We start from the raw sequence: 26272 nt of genomic DNA on the forward strand, positions 1-26272 counted from the left end.
TGAGTCAGTCAATATAGTATGTCACTCGTGATCTAGGGTTTGGGAGTCCAAGCCCCACGATGGGCATAGAGCCTACTAAAAGCAAAAGGAAAACTACTATGGGGGCTGGGGAGGAACTGAGGAGGCAAAGTTAAATGCCTCTGGGCCTCAAATAACTATTTGAGAGATACCGAAAAGATCTTTATCTTCCCACATAATCCAAGCTGGTTCTCATCTTCCTCCTTCCTCCATTAGACCTTCTCTCTTGGCTAGAACCCAAACAAGACTCAGAGGGTTAATCATGCTCTTCGAGACTTTCCTACTGCAGTTATAAAATAAATGCAGCCACGGAGGTCCCCTCCCCTTCCTGATGTCAGGTTTGCTTAGCTCCTTTCAAACTGTTAACTCAGCAAACCAGTAACAGGAGGCCTCTCACCAGCCACGCGAAAGCAGTTCTAGAACAACTTCAGGATCAGGGTCGTAAAGACAAAAACATTTTTTTCCAACTCTGCTGCATATCGAATCTCTAATATAAGAGATTCACAAAACCATGACCCATTTTCCAGATCTGCGAGGAACGGCGATTGAGAAAAATCTATTTATCCAAGAAATGTGTTTAATCACACAAAAAGAAAATGGGCCACACTCTCTTCCCACCCTCTTTCACATAACAGCACTGCTTTACTCAGGGGAGTTAAGCAGCAGCTCCACACCCTTCAAGGTCACAGGATTTAGCATGAGGGTCACTTCTGTAACTTAAGACCAATATCATCTAGGGCGAAAAGTTAATCAAGGCAGAGTAAGATTTTGTTAGGTCTCAAGGATCCACATTAGAGATGTTGGAACCAGGTCACACTCAAAAAGGTGGCAGTCTTGAGACTTCGTGTCTTTGCCCAGCAGCAGTGTGTAAGAGGAGCGTGGGTTGTCAGAGGTAACAGCACATCCCAGGTCACAGGTGCTGCAGTGCAGACCAATGCAGCACAGGCTTTAGAGGTGTCTCTTCTGAGAAGACACATGTGCCACCCACCAGCCCTAAGAATTGAAGAACCCATGTGACGTAGTGTCCACAGGGGACAGGCTGCCTTAGAAAAAATGACCTGTCCTCCCACAGATCTACAAATTGACTCTGCCTCTCCTCCCAGGAGATAAGCCTAGGAATAAGCCTACACTTCTCCCCTTCAAAATCAGAACTAAGATAAGACATAAGTCATCGGATGAAGATGTTTTACATATCTCTCTAAAGACGGAATGAAAAGACCAAAGATGAGCGGCAATTCTGAACCTCACTGGATCCACAAACATTAACAGTGGGAAAAAATAAGACTGGCCAATTACATACTGTTTCCTAGTGCTTCTGATCACTAGCAATCACACAAGCATGATATCCTGGTGTGCTGTGAAAGCTACTTTGTCCATGTGTTAGGTAACTTACAAATTTAGTAATTCCTCCAAGTGAGCTCTTTCTTCATCTGCTTTTGTTTCCCTGTCCCTCGCTCCCCAAAGTAAGACACCTTCTAAATGATACCGTCTGCTACCATAAATATGTACATACTAGCAAAATAGCTTTCTACATTTCTCCAACACTTGTTATTTCTAACATGGCCAATAAGCTTAAAGATCTGTATCTGTGCCTTTTTGCTATGCCACAGTACAGTTTCTATTACATAAATCTTTTGGTTCTCCATGAGCTAGCCAGGCTCACTCACAAGTATTTGGAATGCATTCAGTTATATATCGGCCTGACATCAGTTTTGGGTTTAGCCTATCCAGATTTAACTTCCTCTGGATCCACTGAACAATCTCATTATAACATTCATTCCTATACAAGGTTAGTGAGTAAAGACAAACTACAATGAGAAAGCTATCGAGGATTTCTAGGATTTAGCTAATGCAATATTAGAACTGACATTTAAATCTGAAAGCATCTTTTTAAGCCAATATAAATTTTCTTCATGATTGCCCTAAGTATATTTTGAGATTGCTAACTCCAACGTTAGAATTTCTCTTTTTTCAGGGAAACCTAATGCACTTTGGGTGCAAATGTAAACTGGTGCAGCCATTATGGAAAATGATATAAAGGTTCTTCAAAATATTTCAAATAATGATCTAAAAAAAAAAAAAAGGAATTTCTGTTTTTTCAAAAACACAAGAATTATGCTCAACAATGACCCTTCTTTATTTAAATCACTCTGCTCCCAGGACAGGACAGTATGAAGGTTAGGTTTTGTTAGGTTTTGTTGTTTACTTGTCTTTTTAAGTAAACTCTACCCCCAAGGTGAGGCTCAAATTCACCAGAATTCACCACCCAGAGATCAGAGATCAAGAGTTGCATGCTCCATCCACGGCCCATCCTGGTGCCCCTGAAGGTTAGTTTTAAGGAACAGACCAAGCAAAAAGCTAAATATTTTGGAAATACCTACTCTTCATGTTAAGTCAATTATGTAATATGAGCCATGTTTCATTATCAAATTCTGCATGTAAATTTTAAACCCAATGCATTCCATGGCTTTACTTGCATTCCATGGGTTTCTATATTCACAGGAACATTTCTACAAAATTGAATTTTTAAAACTAAAAATGTGACCCTATTTTAATAACTTCTTATGTTATAAAAACATATAATTTCATAGAAAAATTTGTTCTAATACATATAAAGTTCAATTTCCATCTGACGATATTCTACCCTATACTTTTTAAACTTCCTGTGTGTCATATAGCCATTACTCAGAGAAACTGATGCTTCCCTTATTTTCACGCCTTTATAAATGCCAGTTCATCATTTTGAAAATCAACTTAAAGAATTATCTGATGTATAGAAAAGTGGATATGCCAATGGATAGTTACTTGATAAAACCAAGTATAATAAAATGATAGTAAGTAGAAACTAGATGACAGGTATACAGATGTTCAATGTAGAATTCTTTCAACTTTGCTGAGCATTTGAAAATTTTATAATGAAATCTTGGGAGACTAACATCCCATTTGCAAGGTCCACCTCAATAGCCAACACAGAACTCCATTTTTCTCAAAGACACTTAACCCTCTCTACTGTGGACTAACTACACTGATTTATGTGCCATACCTAACCTGCCTACAGGATCACATTCGAATCATTTTTCTATTGTTCAGATACATCTAATATGACATCTTGTATACAGTAATTATTCAACAAATAGAAAAAAATTAATAAAAATACCGTGACCATCTGTGGAAAATAATCATTGTTCTTTAGTAATACTAATAAAAACATTATCACATTTTGAACACACAGAAAGCTGAAATATAAAAGACCCATGGTTCAAGAAAAAATTTCTTCCCAACCACATATTTACTATATAATGGACATGATATAACATGCAGACATTAAAGTCAAATTACAATACACAGCAACATGAATTAAGAAATCACCAGACATTCACTAAGAGAAGGCAAAAATGCCTTCAGGCAGGAACCAAGACTGGAAGTTGGTGGAAAAGACATGAGCTTTGCAGACTAAGCAAAATTTTCAGAACTTGCAGTAGAGGCACAAGATGATCCAAGTGCTGGGGACAGGATGGTCTGGACCTGAAATAAGAGGCCTAACCTAGGGGAATGAGTGGAGGTCATGAAAAGAATGTCTCAAGAGACTGAGACAGAAGAGCTGGCAGACTTGGGGACACCAAAAAGCATGAGAAGAATATGCTGAAAAGGGCATCCAAGCCTGAAAACTAGGGAAAAGGTTAACCAGACTATTAACCAAATCAGGGAACTCAAGATGGGAACCTTATCTGAGACTAAGAGGAAATATGGCATGCTTGGGTTTAGACATGTTCAATTTGAGGTGAAAGTGGGACATTTATGGCCTTTAAAGTAACTGGAGACACAGGACAATAGATGGAGTAAGTTACCTAGGAAAGAGCCAGAGAAAAAGTCCACAACTAGTCCTGAGGTTATCTTTAGGATTGAGCACAGAAGAAAAAAATGAATGAACCAACTGGAGGAGAAAGCAGTATGAAAGTGGGGGAGGGATGAAGACAGTCCAATGTAACCCAGTCTCCAATAAAAGGATTTCTACACAGGGGGTGGTCAACAGAAAACTGAGAAAATGGAAGGCTTAGACACTCCCCTGCCAGCCTTGGTGAACTCTGACCATAAAGACTACAAGCTCGAGCAATCATGAGAAACCAAAAATTGGGGGTATAGAAGCTCATCACACAGTCCCATCTCGTTTGGTTTTTTTTTTTTTTTTTTGTAACAAATATGGCCTGAAATAAAGGACACATATTGAATGTATGTCCTTATTTAATATTAATAATGCATCAAGGTGAAAATTCACCAAATAATAAACGGGAAAGGGATTGCAGATTTAGCTTTCTAATCTTATTTGGCACAATATCAAAAATAGTTTGCTTTTTTTTTTTAACAGCTTATGTCAAAGCTACATGAGGATGAATGAAAAAGAGGAAGAAAAAAAAAAAAAGGGAAAGCAGCCCCAAAGCTTTCCAAGTGGCAAGAATAATTCAAACCAAGCCTCAATATTTGCAGTGCTTAACCCACAAATTTATAAACGATAGGTAGACAGAGTGGAGTGGGATGCCAATAGGAGGGTGGATGTTAAAAACTGAACCATATGAAATCACTAATGTACAAAAATCCATTTTCTTATTTCATATGTTCCTTAGAAGACCACAAATAACAAGCAGTAATTTTCTGCAAAGAATTTATGTGCCACTGAGTTCTGTTAGTCTTAATCAAGAATTAGCAAAAAGGGACAATTCTTCCAGGCTTCAGTACACTTCTATACAGCATATCCACTGGAACACAAACCGTCACCCCTCAGACACCAAAAGAAAACACTTTCTCAAGTTCATCCAATCCTGTTTGACAACTGAGGAGCAGCCCATACCAACTTCAGAATTTTGTACACACCAAGAAAAGGTGGTTATCTAACCCAAGGAAGGTCCCAGGGGATTGGGGCAAAGGCAAGTCTCTGCAAGCTGTTACTAAGAAGGCCGAGGCAAAAGCTGAACTGCAGAGACGCAGGGCTAAATCCACTTTGCTCACTCAATGCTCCAAGGCTCAGTACAACTACAAACTGCTCTAATCACCATGGGGTTTATCCTGCCTCTCCAAGAGGATTCCAGGAAGCCCCAAAGTTACGGCACATGCAGGGAAAAAAAAAAAAAAACAAAAAAACCCAGCCGATTAAATTCCCATGATGCCAAGGTACTGGGTAGTTTCCAAGGGCAGAGTGTTCTAGAAAAATGCAAATAATTCAGGCTCTCCAAAGAAATTCCAGGCAAATACAGACAGCTGCTGTCTTAGAAAAATCATACAGAATTGTAGTTTAGGAGGCTGGATGAAAAGGCACAAGGACAGAGAGAACATGTCCAGCCTGTCAGGGATTCTAACTCACCACTGAGTATTCTTTCCCTCCTCCCCAGTTTATATGTCCCCTTAAAAGATTCCCTGTGCAGTGCATGGTATCCTAGCCACATTTGTGTCCACTGCCAATGTGACAGACTCTCAATAATTGGGGGGGGGGGGGGGGGGAGTTTGTCTCAATGAACTTTAACCTTCTTTAAAATTTACATGAGAATTAAAAATGCCTTCTTCCCAGTATTCAAATGTTTGCCACCCTAAGAAAATAAAAGCTGAAAAAAGTCAAAAATAGAAGTCACCACTCTCTTCCAAGGATCTGCCACAAATCCACAGGTAAAATAAAAATAAAATTCTTATAATTATCAATTAAGGTATTCACACTTGACATCAATTTTGGAATTTCTGAAAAAAAAACATGACAGCCATAAGACCTGTTATGTCAGTCCCACATACCTTTTTCAGCCTTTAGTAAATATGATATCACACTTGGCTGCATAATTCCCTTACTCATTTTTAATTCTCTTACCGCATGCTCCCTTCCCCAAATACAGATATTGACATTTTCACCCCACTGTAAAAAAAAAGGTTTTCTTTTAAGATAATTTCAGTAACAATCTAGAAGCTGACCTCACCTTTAAAGAGGTCATTTTTAAATCAAATGTGACTGCAGCAAGAAAGCATCTATCATCCCTGTGCTAGGGACTTTGTGGCTATTTAAATAACTCACCTGCAGATTACAAACCCGAATTACAAAATATGAGTTTTTAAACACAAAAAGTAGTACTGTCAGTTCATAAGCCAAATGAAAGAAATGTCATTCCAAAATAAGGAACATCTGAGATATCTCACTTGTCGAAGCATTCTTTTAACCAAAGTGCTCCAAATAGTGTCAAAACAAAAAACAAGAGTCAACTTAAAACTGCCATTAAAAAAAAAGAGTGGGGGGAGGGACGGACAGAACCAGAGCTCACAATACTAGTTCCCAAGCTCTAGAAAGCTTTCTATGTGGGAGGGGAAGAAAAAAAAAAAGGTCATGGAAATGAAGTTTCACTATTTATAAATAGTGTACATGGTTTAAAAGATCCTGGGTTTTCCAAAAGTCTTAGCTTCCACTTTGAGTGTAACCTTATGATAATTATAGCCGATACTAAAGCAACCGTAAAGCACATGTAAGGTACCATCTCCATAAATACAAAATGCTTATCTGACAAATATAACCAGTGTCTAAGGAACTAGAAGTTTATGAACTCTTTAACAGCTTCTCAACTATTCTGTCCATGAAAACCACTTTCAAATTCTCAGGCAGGCCCCAGAAAGTAAAGCACAAGCAACTATATTTAATTAAAGAGTCAATCTAATTCCCACCAGTAAATCACAGGAAATATTTAGTTCCAAAGCAGCCTCTCCTAAGTTTTAAAATAGTTAGGTTTTGGTTGATTTGCATTTTAGGGCTCGATTTTTAAAGCTAAGAGTCATAGTAAAATTTCTCCCTTTTACGAACCTTTAAATCAAGGGAGTCTTTCAAATCTGAAAAACTTGGTTTTAACAAGTAACTCATTTTTATGAAAACTCGAACCAAAAGACTAGTTATGACTTAGAATACTTAAGGCTGTTTCTTTTCTTCTTAAAATATCCCTTTACTCAAAGTGAAAATGCACTTGCTGTAATCTGACTTCCACCAACGGACTCTCATTACACCTGAAACATTTACTCACTTGAGAACGGCAACCCGCTCCTCCCAAAGCCCCACTTGGTTGCCACTGGGAGCAGTCACTGGGCCTCCAATTTTGAACAGATACCAACGATTCTAATTGCTCTGAAAAGTGCTCTGAAAAGTGTATTTTTAAAAATAAAATTATAATTGCATTTTGGCAAAAAAAATTAGAAAACCTAATAAAAATGGTTGGGGGTTTGCTTTGGCCTTAGAATCTTTGTTTTGTTTTGTTTTTAACTTGAAAGTTTAGGTTGTATTCCTAGTTTAAGAAGAATAATCTGATTTAAGGCCATATGAGAGGCAAAACTAAAAATAATCCCAAACATTGCCTTTCTCCATCTTTGAAGAAAGGCACTCCAGCAAGGTGAAGTAGATTGTATCCATTTCCAAGGACCTAAAAGAATGGTGTAAGTACACACCGTACTTTGAAAAAGTTGTTTTTTTTTTTTTAATGGCAAACGCTTTATAAATAAATAGGGTTTATTTATAAAGTAGGGTTGATAGATGAGCAAGTCAGGTCTTAAATTCAAATGTTAAGTAAAATTGGATTTGGCAGACAATCTTGATTTTGTGACTTAAAAGAATACATATCAAGCTTAAAAGAAAGCACTTTACCTTTCTGAAACACTTGGTAAAATAACATGTTAACGCCTAGTAATGATATTATTAAGTGGTACGTTTACTCTAAAACACACTTGGGAAAAAATAATATCCTGGCTCCTTCTCCAGGAACCTCAATACGTTAGGAGTATCTTAACCTTTTTGACACACATTAACCACAGGCATGACAGTGAATGTAAAACAACCGTGGTGTAACCAATTGCGCAGCAAAGATCAATCTTTATTAGGCTGTACAGTCAGGATTAGGGGTGAGGAAGAAGTTCCGAGGAGTGAGGAAGTTCTCCACTAAACTTTCACATCGATCCCTCCACCTGGGACAGCGAGAAACTGTCAGCTTCAGAAGGCCAAAGGAGAATGCACCCCCGGGAGGCCTCCCCACAGCCTCTCCTCCTGAGAGCCCCGGGGTCTTCTCAGTCTCCTAGTAGGGAAGTACCTGCCCCCATCCTGCGTCTCTCCGGGTCTCCCTCTCTGAAAGACAAAAAGGACCAGAGGCCCCTCATCTACGGTCCTCTCTTGTGGCAGGACGGCCCTACAAACTGCTTTGATGCTCACCTCCACTCCGACTCCCCGAAAACACTTGTCACAAAGCCCCCTGCCTGCCTCTGGGATCTGTACCTCCACGCTCGGTAACAATGAGGCGGCAAAGTGAGAAAGAAGGTACACACATCCCCAGCCCTGGTCACCCAAGGCAGCCTCCCCATGCCTATGTAAAGGCCTCAGACCATGGGCGAGGCCAAGTTTGGGGACACTTCCCTGCGTAGAGAAGTACTGGCCTCGCAGCCCCGCGGCCGGGCCGGGAACCGCGCACCGCCCCAGCGCGCTGGCCCTTTAAAGACGCTCTCTTCCTACGCCTGCGGCCCCTCCCTCGCCGTCGCAGCTCCCGCTCCCGCCTCCGCCCCCGCCGAGGGTCACACTTGAACTTTAGCTTGCCCGGCGCGGCCCGGCGCGGCCCGGCGCCCGCGCTCCGCAGGCGGTGGCCGCCTCTTCGCACGTGTCGGATGCACTACCTCGGGCTCGTCGCGCCCGACCCCCTGCACTCGAGGCCACTTCGGGTAAAATCAAAACAAAGCAAAATGCACACCGGCCTCCCAAAACTGCGCTGCCAAGGGACGACTCGCGACCTGTCCCTTCCACCTACAGATCGGTCCCCCGGCGGCGGGGCCCCGAGGAGCTTCCCGGCGCCCTCCTCCGCCCAGTGCGGCGGAAACGGCTCTTCGGCGCAGCCCAAGGCTGGGGGGAACGCGCGTCGCGGCGACGGAGAGGAGCCGCCCTCACCCCCTAAAGGTCCTGGAGTAAAAGAAGCGGTGACAAGAGTCCTCGCCGGCCGTGGGGGAGCAGCTCCCAGTAAACCCCTTCCTCCTTCCACTGGCGGCGAACTTTTCGGCTCGCTCTTATGTCCACTTCTTGCCGTTACTTTTTTTCACTCCCTAATTCCCAAATGAGCCCCTTTTCCCCGTCCCGCTCCAACTCTCACTTGAGCGCGCGCACACACACACTTATTCCTGTCCCCCGACAGGTCCTGGGCAAGCCCACCACTCACATCTGCCACTTGTCGAGCTTTCCCTGCACGCGCTGCCCGCGTGCCCTGCACTTTCAGCCCAAGCAAACTTCCACAGCCGCCCTCTCCTCTGCCTCACCACGACCTCAGGTGGAGGCAGAGTCCCCGCGCCCCCTCCCAGTCCGGCTGTGCGTCCCGAGGCCACTCACCTTCCAGCCCGCGGAGCTGTTGCTGTCACCCTTATCCTTGAAATAGGGCACGCTCTTGACCATCCACTCGTAGATCTGCGACAGCGTGAGCCGCTTCTCGGCTGAGCTCTCGATGGCCTTGGTGATGAGGTCGGCATAGGACAGGTTGCCCCACGCGTTGCGGCGGGACGAGCTGCTCTTTCTCGGCTGCCCTGCAAGGGGGCCGGCGGCGGCTGGGGGCACCGGCGGGTGCTGAGACAGCGGCCCGGGCGGCGGGGGCTGCGGCGGCGCCGGGTGCAAGCAGCCCGCCTCCGGGCCCTGGAAGTCCCCGCACAGCCCCCCGGTGGCGGCAGCTGCGGCCGCCGCCGCCGCCACCGCTGCCGCCGCCGCTGCGGCCGCCGCCACGGACCCGGGCGCCTGCTGGAAGTCCCCGCTCTCCTCCAGCAGGCTCAGGTTGCTCATGAAGTCGGCGTTGACAGCGGCCGCCGAGGCCGAGGGCAGGCCCGCGGCGGCGTCGGGGTTCGCTGCCGCGCCGCCCGACGGCGCCGGGCTGGAGGTGGCCGAGTTGGACTGGCTAAACTCCGGCCTGGGCAGCGGCCAGGTGCACGAGCGCGGCCGGGGCAGCGGCTCGAAGTCCGGGTCGATCTCCACCACCTGGGGCGCTTCGGCCATGGTGACCCCCACCCCTCCCCCAACCGCGGGAGAGCCAAAGGGTCGAGAGCAGCACAGGGAGCCAAGGGGGAGAGGGCGCGAAGAGCCGGTCCGAGATTTGGGGGGGCGAGGTCGGCGCCTCGAGCCGACGAAAACCGGGAGGAAGGCGCGGCGGAGTAGTAGCGCGAGCCCAGAACTTAACTTCGCGGGTCCATCAACATCTAGGCTCTTCCAGATTCGCTGCACGGGCAGGACTGCAGGCCAGAGTCGCCGGGTCGGGCAGCAGTCGGCGCCGAACTCCTGCTGACAGGGCCTGCGGACCGAAGGAGGACGGACGCCGCGGGCCGCTCGCTCTCCCGGCGGCGCGACCGCGGCGCTGCTGCCTGTTGAATGTGGCGGCGGCGGCGGCTGCTGCAGCGACTACGCTGCCGCCCGACTTACGGGATCTGCCGCCGCCCCCCGCCCGCGGCGGCGCGCGCGCCGGCCCGCCCCTGACTGACAGCGCACGCGACCAATGAGCGCGCGGCACCGCCGCCCAGGCAGCCAGTGGTCGCCCGCCTGGGCGGGGGCCGGTTTTCCACCCGGGAGGCGGCAGTGGTTTGGTGGGGGGTAGTGGGATGTTTTTCTCTTTCACACACTCTCTCTCTTTCTCTCTCTCTCTTTTTTTTTTGGATCTCTGTTATTATTTTCTGGTAATTCTCAAGTATTTCTGTGAGTCTCTCGCCCTCTCAGTGTTTTGATTGCTAGGAGGCAAACCAGCGTGGAGGCGGCGGCGACACTTTGTTTACTACTGAAGAGCAAAGCCGAGTACTCGAGAAGCTCGAGTGGAACAAGTCGCTCTCTTCTTCGCCTCGACCTCCGCTCGGGGCCCGAAGTGGGGCGGGGCGGGGCCCAGGGGGACGCTCCTCGCTTCGCGGGCACTGGGTGGGCGGGCGGAGGCGGCCTTGCGGAATTCTACTCTATCGCCCCCTTCTCGACTCCACCCACGGTTTTTTGCAGAGAAACGTGGGGAAGTCGGTGGGTTTTGTTTTTGTTTGTTTTATTTTCCTGCGATCTGTCAAGTCCTCCAGCCCCCGCGCGGGCTGCACAAGCCCCTCCCTCACCTGGGTCCCGGCGGTCCAGTCCGCGCGGCGGGCGCCGTCCCCGCCGCCTCCGCGCCTCGAGCCCACCTGTTCGTACCCTAGAGCTGAGCCTCTGCAGGTTCGGTCTAGTCGGGGGCCAGGCGTCCAGCCCAGCGACAGCCCAGCTGGGTTGACGCCACACTTGACCTAAAAGGCTAGAAATGAGGTAAAGGGACTCAGCCGGGCCGAAGACAGTCCTATTTCACACGCACACACAGACCCAAAAGCATCCTAGACTTCAGTGCCCTCTGTGGGATCCTCTTCCCCTGCGCGGGAACCTCAGACTCTAATGGTCCAGGGGCGGCGGGGAAGGGGTCAGAGAAGAGCATTTAGAGAGAACCTTGTCACTTTATTATGTACCCCTAATTAAGTTCAACGGCTTGCTTGTCATTTCTTTGCTATTTAGGATAGAAGTAGTGAGATTCCAAGTAACAGCGCAAGAGGGGTAAAACCAAAGCCTGGGTGAGCCCTGCCCACCTCCAGGTTCCTTTAAATTGCCTCGAGTGTCAGTCAACTTCCCCCCCCCCACCCCACCTTTCCCCATCTGGGCTCCAGGTCCTGGACGTCCTGGCGAGATCATTGGGGCCAAAGGCAGAAAGACAATGGCCCTTGTGTCTCGGGGAGCAAAAGAAACAGTTTTCAAGAAACAGTTGTTTTGTTTTGCCTATTTAGGAGGCATAAGGAAGGCATTTCCTTTCAGAGGGATGGGATCAGTTAGGATGGAAGATTGACAGTAGGGTTTTAAATATCTTGTCCAAAATGACAGCTCCCAATTATTTTTCCAATCCCCTTTCTCTTACAGGTAACTCTTCAATTGAAAAGTGGCATCTAAAGAAAATTAGGCCTCATTTACGAAAGTTTGAAAGAACTTAGATTTACTTCTTCTTTACATTCTCGCTATCATCTCCCTAGTTCAGGCCCCTGTTTCTTCACAATCCACTTATCACAGCTTCCTACTGATAAATGGGGGAGAGGGGCAGGGAAGAGGAAGGTCGTGAGCCTGATGGATTAAGGATAGAGGTGGTTCCCACCCTCCTCCTCTTGTGGTCTCTGCATTTACTATCAAATTTAGATGGTTCAGGCTTCCTCTGCCAGCCGCTAGGGGACCTCAGTAACCCGGACGACGAGCTCAAAGGAAGGCGCTAATGCAGAACTGTTGACAGCCTCAAGTAAGCTCTGCAGAGGCAGCCCCCATTCGGATGGCCGCACCCTACAAATAGGCGGTGCCCTAGTGCATCATTCTTGGCAAAGGAAACCAGCTGCAAATTTGGCCTTGCCTTCCTTTCAATTCCGGTTTTTCATGGCTTCAGTCGGAGGAGAGTATTTGGCTAAGGCAGTTTTCTTACAGACTTTCCTCAGGTCCTTGAAATCTGGACTATTCTGCCTCGTTTGGATGTTCAGTCGTGGGTTGTTTTTTTTTTTTTTTTTTGGTCTTTTTTTAAAAAAAGTTGAGTTGAGGGGCACCTGTGTGGCTCACTCCGTTGAGCGTGGGACTCTTGATTTCAGCTCAGGTCACCATCTCGAGGTTCGTGGGATGGAGTTCCATGTCGTGCTCTGCGCTAACTAGTCTGGAGCCTGCTTGGCATTCTCTCTCTCTCTGTCTCTCTGCCCCTCTCCTTCTTTCTCACTCTCAAAATAAATAATATTTTAAAAATAAAAATAAAAAATTTGACTTGAAACAGGCACAGAATACTTACAGAGCCAATGTCCCAGACACATAGTTCCAAAAAACTGAAGGTATGATAAAAGATGTTTCCAGCTGCCTAGGGTACCATTGTATGTGTCAATTTACTGAACCTTAGGGTGCTGGTGAACATTTGGCTTGTTTCCAATCTTTAGCTTGTAGGAGCTATTCAGTAATGAATAACCTTACATAACTCATTTTGCATCTGTGAAAGTATATACACGGGAGGAATTTCCAGAAAAGAGATCACTGGGTCGGCAGTTAAATGCATTTGTAATTTTGAGACACACTGTCAAATTGCCCTCCATAAGGGTTGTATCCAGCTAAACTTTCTTTCCAGCTAGAACCACAGAATGTTACAATTGAAAGTAGACAGGGGTCACCTCGGTGGCCTCCTTTACTTTCTCCACAAGGAAACTGAGCCCCCCCCCAACCCCACCAGAGGCTGATTTGTCCAAGGTCACACAGACCTGAGTGGTGCTGCCAGAGCTGGAACCCCAGTTTCCGGCCTTCCCATCAATAATCTTCTGGACACACAGAAAATTAGAAATACCTGCAGTTCCAATATAGCAACGACCACTATATAAAACTCTGCGGTATATTTCCTTCCAGTCCATTCCACAGATTTTAGTAATTTTAGTTAAATGAATTGCACTGAACTAAATGAAGTTTTGATTTAAAAGGTTGGAAAAGCAGACACAAAAAGATGATGGCGACAGCAAGATAACGAAAGGAAGAAGATTACAAGAAGTGGTTTGGGGTTTTTTAGTCAAAAACGCACCCGTTTTCTCTCTGTGAAGGATGCCAAACTATTTAGGTTGGCATTGGTTCTGCTTAAGAGAAAGAAGTTCATTTCTTTTCTTCAGTATTTTTTGTGGTAGCCCTTTGCTTTGAAGGCTGTTTCTAATGATTATCACTCACTAGTTGGCACACATGGCCCAACTGGGCAGAAAAAGGTTTCATGTCAGGTAAGAGCAATTAAAATGAAAAAGGAAACGCATCATCACAAAGCCCATCTCACAAACCAATGTGTTCTTTTCTCTGCCTGGTTTGCAGGGTAATTATTGCCTCATCCTTGATGGGAAGACGGAGGGATGGTTGCCTTCCATCAATTCCCTGGCAGAAACTCCTGCATTTACCCCTCACCACCAACACCCTGATCTCTGGTTTCAATTCTTACATGTCAAAATAGGTCATTTAAGTCCGATTTAATGAGTAAATGAAAGGTCTGGATGTTTATTTTTCAGGCATGGTATTTAGCTTCATACTTCACATTCCCTTTCCCCAGCCATTGCCCATTTCCACCATTTTGTCTACATTATTAAGAGGTACCGCTATCAACCTAAAACAGCCTTTTTCACTTTGTCCGTAGAAAATAATCTGAAAAAACACAGCTTCAGGTTCTTAAACCAATGTCCTGAAACCTGACATACTAAGCGGTAGCTACGGCAACGGCAGAAGGAGTCATTTCTTTTTCCTGAGGGATAATTTCCTTTGGATTTTTTATTGTTCCAACAAATATTTATAGAGTGCCTACCATGTAGATACCAGGTACTGTGCTTCTTAGAGTACATCGTTTTGATGGCAAATTCCTTGAGTGCACAGTTTATTTTCTTTTCTTTTATGTGACTGTGATGTCAGAGTTAAGGCTATGATACTCTCAAATAACCAATGCAGGGGTGCCTGGGTGGCTCAGTCGGTTAAGCGTCCGACTTCAGCTCAGGTCACGATCTCGCGGTCCGTGAGTTCGAGCCCCGCATCAGGCTCTGGGCTGATGGCTCAGACCCTGGAGCCTGCTTCTGGTTCTGTGTCTCCCTCTCTCTCTGCCCCTCCCCCATTCATGCTCTGTCTCTCTCTGTCTCAAAAATAAATACACGTTAAAAAAAAATTTTTTTTTTTAAATAAAAAAATAGGGACGCCTGGGTGGCTCAGTCAGTTAAGCAGCCGACTTCGGCTCAGGTCATGATCTCGCGGTCCGTGAGTTCAAGTCCCACGTCGGGCTCTGTGCTGACAGCTCAGAGCCTGGAGCCTGTTTCAGATTCTGTGTCTCCCTCTCTCTGACCCTCCCCTGTTCATGCTCTGTCTCTCCCTGTCTCAAAAATAAATAAAACGTTTAAAAAAAATTGAAAAACAGTTTAAAAAAATAAATAAATAACCAATGTATATTAACAATATTTATTTGGAGGAATTACACACACACACACAAAGTATTTGGTCGATACTAGGAATGCTAAGGCAGGAAAAAATGGAAATATTATCATCAATTTCGAAGAAAAATAAGACGAGCTAGAAAAGCTAAATAAAATGTGCCGTCCACAGGCATTGGGAGTATGAGCTTTGGCCACCAAGCTTGCAGTTTAGATATCTTGCTTCAAACGGACAAAAGCCACAAGCTGCATCAGGTTATTTGCCTGCCACAAATAAAGACAATGCTTACTAAACTGTAACTGGAGACAGGCATTGGGCAAATCATGAACCAGATCATCAATATTTTCAGTTATGAAGAGCCAAAGTTTGTTACTTTCAATAAACTTTGTTCCCTCACTTTGAAGTGTTAGGGAGAGACTACTTGTGGATCTCTACAGGAATACTAAAATATATTTGTAGATAATTTAAATGAGCAGCAGTACAGAATGGTTAAATGAATAATGGCATCTCCGTAAGGCAGAATCTTATGTAGTCGTTGAAAATAAAGTGAGGGGCGCATGCGTGGCTCAGTTGGTCAAGAGTCCCACGTGGGCTCAGGTCATGATCTTTTGGTTGGTGAGTTGGAGCCCCACATCGGGCTCTGCACTGACAGCACAAAGCCTGCTAGGATCCTATGTCTCCCTCTCTGTCTGCCCCTCTCCCGTTCACATTCTCTCTCTCAAAAATAAACATTAAAAATAAAATAAAATAAAATAAAATAAAATAAAATAAAATAAAATAAAATAAAACAAAATGAGAGGTGCCTGGGTGATTCAGTCAGTTAAGCATCCAACTCTTGGTTTGGGCTCAGGTTATGATCTCACGGTTCATGAGATCAAGCCCGGGTAGGGCTCTGTGCTGAAGGCATGGAGCCTGATTGGGACTCTCTGTCTCCACCCCTCCACCCCCTGGCTTGTGCACCCAAGCTCGCTCGTTCTCTCTCTCTCTCTCTCTCTCTCTCTCAAAATAAATAAATAAACATTTAGAAAATAAAATAAAATAAAATAAAATAGACAAAGCATTTGTAATGACATTGGGACTATGTTGATACTGGGGATACAATATTTAAAAGGTTGGAAGAAATGTTAGCAGTGATTGTATCTGGGTGATGGATTTCTAGGTGATCATTGTTGATACAACACAAACTCCTCCTTTTACACGTAAGAAAACAGAGACACTGAGAATTTCAGTGATTAGCCCAAGGCTGTGCAGTTACTGGGACCAGAATTCAGACCTCTTAGCATTCAGGCCAAAACTGGTTTTCATGCATTGGTTTTCATGACAGCACCTTTCTAACTGGAGATTTTCAGACTGTTTGAGGAAGTTCAACCTACTTTAACTAATCAATTAGTTAATTAATTAATTAATTTAAAATTCAACCTTTTTTTTTCTTCTTGAAGTAACCTCTCTGACCAGTGTTGGGCTTGAATTCACCTCTCAGAAATCGAGAATCGCATGCTTTACCGAGTGAAGCAGCCGCCCCTTAAATTCAACCTATTTTAAATAAACACTAGGTCTTTATCTTTGAGACAATAAAATAACTCTCCCAAACTCCAAGCTGTGTAAATGGTACCATTAAAATTTTTTTCTAACTTTAAGGACTCATAGAATTGCCATAAAATTCACGGATGGCACATGAAATCCCAATTCTTTGAATGTCACAAATCTGAATGTTGCATCCGTGCTTAAGCACAATGTGTTTTCACTATTTTATTTCTGTTTTGTGTCATATTAAAGCTCTTCACATGCTTCCAAAAAAGGGGGGACATATGTATTAAATAAGAAAACGCTGCCATGTAGAACACAGATGGTAATACATTTTTGGCAGAAAGGAAGTTTAACGAGGCATTTTACTTATTTACTTGGAAAACTAATATGTCTGAATGTTCAAGTTAAGCAGTAAGAATTAATTGCTGCTTTACAATAATCAGTTGTGGTTTTTTTTTCAAATAAAATCTCCCTATTTCCATAACATTAGAAAGGAAAGGGAGTCAAAGCTACCCCTGAGAGTCCTTGACAGTAATAAGAGAATGAACAAGAAACTGTTAGCATTTTATGCTAACTGACCATGTTGCTTGTCATTTGTTGATAAGAATCAATAACAAGAGGTAATGACTGTGTAGAGTACATGTGTTTTTAATGATATGTATAGTCACTGACTGTATCAGTTAAGGTGTAAAAACAGGAGGTAAGAGTTTTATCAAATTTCAGATTTGGCTGACTCACAGGGCCCACCCATATGCAACGTCTGCTGTGCCAGAGAGTAAACATAGATGAATAGTGAGTATTTTTCTAGGGTATCAGGTTTCTATTTGGTGGTAAATACAGCCTTTAAAACACATTGAAATATTCTATATTCTAAGGTTTAACATTTAAAAATGGAATTTCTAATGAGTTGATCACTGATATCATGCTGGAGGAGAAATTGATTTGTCTCATACGATGCCATGTGTGCTTTAAATGAGTTTGTGTTTGGACAACAAACTAAAAACGGAACATTTGACAGCTATATTGCATGTCTGCACTCTGGAAGAATCCAACAGGAAAAACTCCTTCCGCAATCCAAGACTAAGCTTGGTGAGATCTCTTCCTCCTGTTTTTCAGATTTACATATCATCTGAAACAAGATGATATATAAATTGACAAATATAAACATATATTTTTTATTTCAAGATATGTTCATATATAAGCCATAGATGACTTTTTACCCAGAATCAGAATATGCACATAAATGTTATTTTCTTTTTGCCCCAGGGTTAATAAAAATGACTATTTTTTTCAACAGCTTTCATCTGAATGAGTTTTCAAAACCACCCAATAATGTAGGAGACATTATGATTTGCATTTTAGAGAAATTGAAACAGAGGTACAAAGACCTAAGAAACTTACTTATGGTCTTATCTTACACATTTATCTAATTATAGGTAGACCATTATCAAAACCCAGAGCTTATCTCCTGTTTAACACTAAATTTCTGCCTCCATAAAATGTTGGGATTCTTTTAAAGAGAACTAGAAATTAACCAGAGATTAATTCAATGATTCAGGGTTTTTTGGAACAGAAAATTGACTTTGGGACTTTATTTTGGTGGTGGTGGTGTGGGGGTTATCTGCAATCGGCTCTGCCTGAAACCAGTTGAGTTTATGTTAATGAGAGAAGCCTAGAGATAGAACATAAATAACAATAATAATGCTGATGTTTGCATTTGTATAACTCGAATGATGTGGGGGATTTCAAGCCATTAGCACTTGCTTATTTGAACGGACCATATACAATAAGAGCGACTAGCCCTTCCGGAATGGTCGGCTTATCTGGAACTCTTTCCAAAGCTCTTCTTATCCTGAATAAAAGCACATCAAACCAAATTGAACCACTAGATTGAGCTCTATCCCTACCTACCGAAGAAGGTCATTTGCATTGGATTTTTACCTAAAAGCCTTGTTTCATCTGAGTTTCAGAAGCTTGGATTTAAATTAGAACACATGAACATGTATTTTACAGTTCAAGTGGAGGCCTTCCTCCTATATTATTTAAAACCCAGCTCTATGGCTGAACCTGCCGGGGATTAGTCAAAGCCTTAAGGTCTACTTTCCTGGGACAATAAACAATATTATAAGCAAAACAAATAAAATCCCGTGTTCCTTTCTATTTTAAAGTCAACTTAAAAATGAATTGGAAAGTGCCTCCTCCACCATCAAGTGAGCATAAAATATCAGAAACATTTTTAGAGCTCCCTACTGTGGGAATGGTATGGGGTCATATCGCAATGCCCCCAGTTCTCATAAGCGTGAATAAAACCTTTAGCTAAGGGTTTAGGGTGCATTCTCTTGTCACGGGGAAGTAAAGCCCCCTCTACAAACCACAGACTACCGGTCAGTATTAGTCAGAAGAACTTATCTGTGGCTACCTTCCTTTCAGCCAGGAACAGTTTCAATTGCCAATGAATCACAAAAGGCAAATCACTCCTCACTGCTTTAGAATCTCCAGGAGATATCCTAGTTTTAATGACCCATTGAACTTGCTGTGAGAGCCAGCAAATGTTGAAGATTAGTGCCAATCTTTGTATGATAATCAAGGAAAATCAATCATCCAAATACATTATCTCTTTTCTTTAATAGCCCTATATTTTATCTTTGATTGGATTTTTCACTTTTCATTATAGACACAGCCATATCAGAACCCTGATAAGGCCTGGGGAAGCAGGATGGAGAAAGGAGCCGAAAGCCTCCACTTGAATATAAAAGTACGCCCTGCTGTGTTCCTGGGGTTGTGTCGGACCGGGGCTCGAGTGAAGAGGAAACTGTGGAGACGTAGTGGCTCTCTTACAGATTTGGTAGCCGTTTTATCGAGGGTGCTGTGATGCTTGTTGGCCCTACATGCAAAATATGATAAAGTTAAAGCACCAATGATCTTCCAAGAAAAGCAGAAAATCAACAAGGCGTGATCAACTAAGAAGCTCTTTCATTCCCTACGCAATGTTCAATTTATTGTGCATTTTGAATTTTTATCTCGGTATGACTTGCCACCTACATACCTCAATGAGGTAAGGATTAAAATAATGTCTTAAAGTGCTTTGAAACAGGGATGAAATGTTTGTTCTTTGACATCGGTACAACCTCGTGGGTAGGTTTTTCTTACATTGAGAATTATTTTAACTTAGGTAAACATACAATTTCTAAATCACTCACATTTGTTCTAAAGCCTACGATGGCTCCTTCATATTTGAGTGTTATGAACATCGTTTGCCCAAATCCAACCGATTTTTTGTGAATTCAGAAATAATGTGTGTAACACCCATGGAATATCATAGCACAAATTTAGGAAAAATCTCAAACCAGGGATTTTTAGTACCTATCCATGCCCTACAGCTGAGTTTAAAAAGAAAACAACATATAAAAATGACTTGAGGATTCGGAACATTTGATCCACCTTTTAATTTGGTCTAATATACCAAAACTTTGCTATAAATGCCTTAGAAATCTTATTATTCTTGATAGTTTCAGCAGACAATTAAAAAGCAGTTAAAAATAAAGTTAGCTGACTCATTTTGGGAGTTTAGCTGATGATGTTACTGGCAGCTTCAACTTCAACAGATAATGTTATCACAAAAGGCAGCCCAACTTTAACAATAGAGAAAATTTCTCTAAAATAATCGCAATAGAGAATTGATACAATATATTCTTTGGTAGTTTGTGGTTCTTCTTTACAATAGAATTCTTAAAAACTAAACCCACTTAGACACCTCAACATATTTTGTAAGAGGTAGATGTTGCATCTAAGAAACATAGAAACAGAACACAAGTGACTTTCTCATGAAGAGAAAACAAACAAAACATCCTACAAAATCAGCCTGCTCAAAAAAAGAAAAGAAAATCTACACAGCAACAGTAACAGTAAGTATTCCACTTAAATAGATTTGGAATATAAGGCTTCTAAGTCCTGGATCCTTTTTTTTTTTTTTTTTTTGGTATGATTTTTTTTTTTTAATTTTTTTTTTCAACGTTTATTTATTTTTGGGACAGAGAGAGAGACAGAGCATGAACGGGGGAGGGCCAGAGAGAGAGGGGGACACAGAATGGGAAACAGGCTCCAGGCTCTGAGCCATCAGCCCAGAGCCTGACGCGGGGCTCGAACTCACGGACCGCAAGATCGTGACCTGGCTGAAGTCGGACGCTTAACCGACTGCGCCACCCAGGCGCCCCTGGTATGATTTTTTAAAGACTATTTAAATCTTATTTAGGAAGGAGTCAATAGCTTAATTTTAATATTCACTTTTGAAATGAAAAAGGACTCATGTCTGTTCATGTAGACAAATTATTTCTAAAAAGAAACACCACCTGTATTATCAGATACTGCAGTTATTCCTAGATTAGTTATTCTTGGCAGTGGTGCTGTAAAACGACATGTCAGTGTGTGTGTGTGTGTGTGTGTGTGTGTGTGTGTGTGTGTGCATGCATGTTCCTATGTGTTACGTACCAGGATTCTATTAAAAGATCACAAATCGCCACCTTACTTTTACAACCCAATTAAAACATACAGCAAATTTAGTCACTAATAAAAAAAAGTTGATGAGAACCATGGAAACCTCTTAAATTAGAAGTCAGGTGGACCTGAAATTTAAAAAAAAAAAAAAAAAGTTGATAAAATCACACAGTCAAGGTAGGAATTTGTAATGTAAATGTTATCCCAAAACATTTAAAGACATAGAGGTTGGTTTTTAGTAAGGGTCTTCTTAGCTACCTTTGCCACCAAATTCTTAAAGTGGTCATAATGGAAAAATTATTTTTAAATGGGTCATGATGGAGAAATTATTAAAATAGTAATAATGGGTAGGGGCACCTACCCCTGTAGGCTGTCTGCTTAAAACTAATCTTTTTTAAATATAAAATAAAATAGGGGCTCAGTCGGTTAAGCATCTGACTCTTCACCTTGGCTCCGGTCATGATCTCACAGCTCATGAGTTCGAGCCCTGTGTAGGGCTATGTGCTGCCAGTGTGGAGCCTGCTTTGGGCTCTCTCTCCCTTCCCCTCCCCCACTCTCACTTTCTCTCTCAAAATAAATCAGTAAACTTAAAAAAAAAAAAATGACACATGCCCCATTCTTTGATTGATGTAACCTCATCTGGATTTTTTTTGTTTTGTTTTTGCTTAATGAATCTGTAATGGGCTGAACTGTGAACCCCCACTGCAAAATCCATATATTGAAGCCCCCAGAACCTTAGAATGTGACTGCATTTGGAGATAGAGTCTTTAAAGAGGTAATTAAATGAGGTTGTTAGGGTGGTCCCAGATCCAACCTTTTAAGTGGAAATTTGTACACAGGAGAGACCCCAGAGGCATCTGGGGAAAGATGATTTGAGGACATAGAGAGAGGAGGGCATCTGCCAGCCAAGGCCAGAGGCCTTTGAAAAACCAAACCTGCTGATCTTGATCAGTTATGATCTTGGACTTGCAGCCTCCAGAACTGTGAGAAAATTAATTTCTGCTGTTCAAGTCCGACAGTCTGTGGCATTTTGTACGGGCAGGCACTGAACTAAATGACCACTTCTGTTTTTCCAACGGTTAGGTTAGATTTTTAACATTCCATTGAGGAACTAAAGGGCCCTAACCCAGAAAGACAGTTAAGTCAATGAAACACAAATTTGAGAGCCAAGGTCTCGACCAAATCCATTCGGTTGATGTTAGGTTTATTAACAAACAACATGGTCAGCATCCGAAGGAAAACTATGCCAGGTAATTGTTCTAAGCACAGTACTGTATAAACTCATTTCATCTTCACAAAACCCTAGGTTGGGGGGAGGGGCGGGCAGGGAGTATTACTGTCTCACAGGTGAGGAAATGGCGGCACAGGGAGGTTGAGTCGCTGGCACAAGGTCACCTAGCTAGCAGGTGTGAGAGCTGGGATACTAACTGAGGCAGTCCAGAGAATCTTTGCTCTTCACCAGTAATCTAAGCGGCTTCCTTAATTAGGAATCTAATACTTCTTATCCTTCCTCACCAACCCAGCACACATCAGGTAGAAGTCAGAGGGGAAGTTAAAAGATCCGAATTCAAGCTCAGCCCCTTATCTCTCCAGGTAGCTTCCTTATCTGAATGATAGTGATATCCCTTTATGGGAAAGATAATGCCTACCTGCTGTGGGGGTCAGCTCAGACAATTAGATGAAGGTGCTTTGCAGGTGGGATTAGCCCCATGCATTGGAGGCGTGTTTACAGGGCCTGTGATTCCTTTTGAAAATATTTAGAGGGGTTCTCTGTTGAGTGGGAATCCATGGTGGTCTTAGTTCCACCAGAGGTTTATAGCCCCTATCGGTTGGTCTTACCTCTACAGTCCATGAGGGCTCAACCATGCCATCCACACAGGTCCACCTTTGCCTCCTGGAAACCATTTTGTGGGCAAGTAAGGATGGGAGGGAAAAGAGGTCCCCGCTCACCTTTTCCTAGCCCCTGGAGCCTTCTCTCTAGCCTCCCCTAGGCTTCTGCAAAGCCCTTAGAAACACCAGCTTTAGGAAAAGCAGTCTTTGGAGGAAAAACATAGGTGAGGGGGGCTCTGAGAGAAAAGGAAGGCTGGGGTGCCTGACTGGCTGTCAGTATAGCATGCAACTCTTGATCTCAGGGTTGTGAGTTCAAGCCCCACATTAGGTGAGGATTTGCTTAAAAATTAAATTAAAAAAAATTTTTTTTTTTCCAACGTTTATTTATTTTTGGGACAGAGAGACAGAGCATGAACGGGGGAGGGGCAGAGAGAGAGGGGGACACAGAATCGGAAACAGGCTCCAGGCTCTGAGCCATCAGCCCAGAGCCTGACGCGGGGTTCGAACTCACGGACCGCGAGATCGTGACCTGGCTGAAGTCGGACGCTTAACTGACTGCGCCACCCAGGCGCCCCTAAAAATTTTTTTTAAGAAAAAGAAATGGAAGGCCAACCTATTGAATAAGGCAAGCACAAGACCAGATGTTATGGCAGCGCCTTGTGGGATCCTACTAAACCCGGCCCGAAGCTCCTCCCTCCCACACCCAACTTCCTAGAGTGCATTCAGGCTCATTGCCCTCCATGGTCCAAGTGGCCGTGAGGCACTCTAAGGCCACCAGTCTTCCCCAGAGTGGGCCTGGGAGGTGTGAGTGTTAGACCCAGTCCACCCAGGTTGTAAACACTGGCCCTCCAGGTGAACTTCTGTGGCTTCCTCCCAGGCCTCCCCCAGCTTGGACCTTATGGAATCGCACTCGGTAATGTGAGTTGTCAGGCAGTCACCCCCATCTCTGAGCCTTGGCCACAGTAGCACTGTCCATTCCTCTGCCATATACCTGTTTGGGCTGAGGAGAACATTTACTTAATTCCCTTCCTACTCTTGATCTTAGCAAGGCTTCCTCAGGATGAGAAGAGAAAAACCCTTCGGAGAACCCGCTTTTGAAATCGACACTCCCTACAGATGGTTGCTTTCCCACCAGCTCGGTTATTGTAGCTACTCCCATGTCAGGATCTAAACCCCTCTCATCTCCTGTCCTCTCATCTCCTGTGAGGTTGAGGCTTAATTACCTTGCGGAGAGAGCTGTTAACATCTTGGCAGGCACAGAGCACCAAGCTTACCCCCACAGGAGACTAGCAAGGCTGGGACTCGTATTTTGTTTTTTTAAAGTTTATTTATTTATTTTGAGAAAGAAGGAAAGAAAACAGGAGCGGGGGAGGGGCAGGGAGAGAATCCCAAGCAGGCTCCTAGCTGTAGGCCCAGAGCCTGATGCTGGGCTCGAGCCCGTGATCTGTGAGATCATGACCTGAACTGAAATCAAGAGTCAGATGCTTAACCGACTGAGCCACCCAGGCACCCCAGGCTGGGCACCCTATTTGAGCTAAATCTTAACATATTCAGAGCCATAGGAGTTTTTTTCCTGTGCTGTTGGCTTCTTTCTATGCTACTAAAACTTGTTGGGGCGCCTGGGTGGCGCAGTCGGTTAAGCGTCCGACTTCAGCCAGGTCACGATCTCGAGGTCTGTGAGTTCGAGCCCCGCGTCAGGCTCTGGGCTGATGGCTCAGAGCCTGGAGCCTGTTTCCGATTCTGTGTCTCCCTCTCTCTCTGCCCCTACCCCGTTCATGCTCTGTCTCTCTCTGTCCCAAAAATAAAAATAAACTTTAAAAAAAAAAAAAACAAAAAAAACAAACTTGTAGAACAAAGGACAAAAATGCCTCGGGCTGGGCTACATACAGCACATGTTCTCTAGCTGTGTGGCATGGCCAAAGGGAAATGCATGGGTTTGATGTTACCTCTCTCTGTTCTCATAGAAATACACACTGCAAGAAATTGAGCCCTCTACTTTTTTAAGATGTTCATTTACCTCATGGTGCTGGTCATCCCAGCAAGGCCCCCAGTAGTCCAGCCTTCCCAGGTAAATATGGCATGCAACACCCAAGAATGTCATCTGGCCATTCTTCCTACACTCTTGCCACTCCTCAAGTGGACAGCTAGATGTTCTAGGCCCAAACTACCATCTATCTGAAAACGATTCCAATCTAGTATTTTTTAAAGTTCCATATTCTAGACCATCAAGAGGTGCCACAGACCACATGCAATCGAGTCTTGCCATTTGTTTCCATTTGGGGGATCCTCATGCATAATTGCCTACGGTCATTGTGGGGCATCAGAGAGCTAGCATCAAGTTTTATGTTCATGAGACAGTCTAATACTGAACATACTAAACATAGTTATGCTGCTTTTACACAGAAAATGATTCTTTTCAAACTTAGTTACAGTTATTTGCTAGCTTTGGTCTTCTACCTGAACAATGTTTCTCTCCCTTTCCAATGTCCTTCATTGTTTTCTGATGAATGAGAAGGGGCAAAGAAAAATTGCCAAAAAGTCCTTTTTTCACTTTGATAGTTTTAATGATGTTTAAAAGCAGTGTTTTAGTGCCCCCTACTGGTATGTAACATTAGTAGTTAGTAGTCCATTGGCAAAAAAAGTTTTGCAAAAAAAAAAAAAAAACCTCAGAGAAAAGTTAAAAAAAAAAAGTCTTTTATCAGCCTTTTAGAAATTGTTTAATTTGGGGGCACCTGGGTGGCTCAGTCAGTTAAGCGTTGGACTCTTGGTTTCCGCTCAAGGCATGATCTCATGGTGCATGGGTTTGAGTCCCGAATTGGGCTCTGCATTGTCAGTGCTGAGCCTGCTTGGGATTCTCTCTCTCTCCGCCTCTCTCTGTGCCCTCTCTCTCTCTCTCTCTCTCAAACAAATAACTTAAAAAATTTTTTTAAATAAATTGTTTAATTTTTTCAAATTTATTTATTTATTTTGAGAGAGAGAGTGTGTGCACGGGTGGGGGAGGGGCAGAGAGAGAGGGAGAGAGAATCCCAAGAAGGCTCCGTGCTGACACAGGGCTCAATCCCATGAACTGTGAGAACATGACCTGAGCCAAAATCAGGAGTCAGTGCTTAACCAACTGAGTCACCCAGGCACCTCGAAATTTTTTAATGTTTTAGTAGGCTCCACACCCAATGTGACGCTTGAACTCATTACCCTGAGATAGAGTTGCACAGTCTAGCAGGCGCCTGGGTGGCTCAGTTGGTTAAGCATCTGACTTAGACTCAGGTCATGATCTCACGGTTTGTGATTTCAAGATCCTCGTTGGACTCTGTGCTGACAGCTCAGAGCCTGGAGCCTGCTTCGGATTCTGGGTCTCCCTCTCTCTCTGCCCCTCTCCCACTTGCACTTTATCTATCTTGTTCAAAAATAAGTAAACATTAAAAAAAAAAAGCATTGCATACTCTATCAACTGAGCCA

At 43.7% G+C, this 26272-nt stretch overlaps 1 protein-coding gene across 1 annotated transcript in view; it reads right to left on the minus strand.

Annotated features, from left to right (window-relative positions):
- Positions 1-10439, minus strand: part of FOXO1 (forkhead box O1) — a 97730-nt gene extending 87291 nt beyond the window's left edge. Inside the window, exon 1 of the mRNA XM_030309570.1 lies at positions 9383-10439. Within this exon, the coding sequence (XP_030165430.1) occupies positions 9383-10033 (651 nt within the window). The 5' untranslated portion in view covers positions 10034-10439. The remainder of the gene's footprint in view (positions 1-9382) is intronic.
- Between the last annotated feature and the right edge of the window lie 15833 nt (positions 10440-26272).

Source organism: Lynx canadensis, chromosome A1 (genome assembly GCF_007474595.2).
Source record: "Lynx canadensis isolate LIC74 chromosome A1, mLynCan4.pri.v2, whole genome shotgun sequence".
NCBI classification, from domain to species: domain Eukaryota; kingdom Metazoa; phylum Chordata; class Mammalia; order Carnivora; family Felidae; genus Lynx; species Lynx canadensis.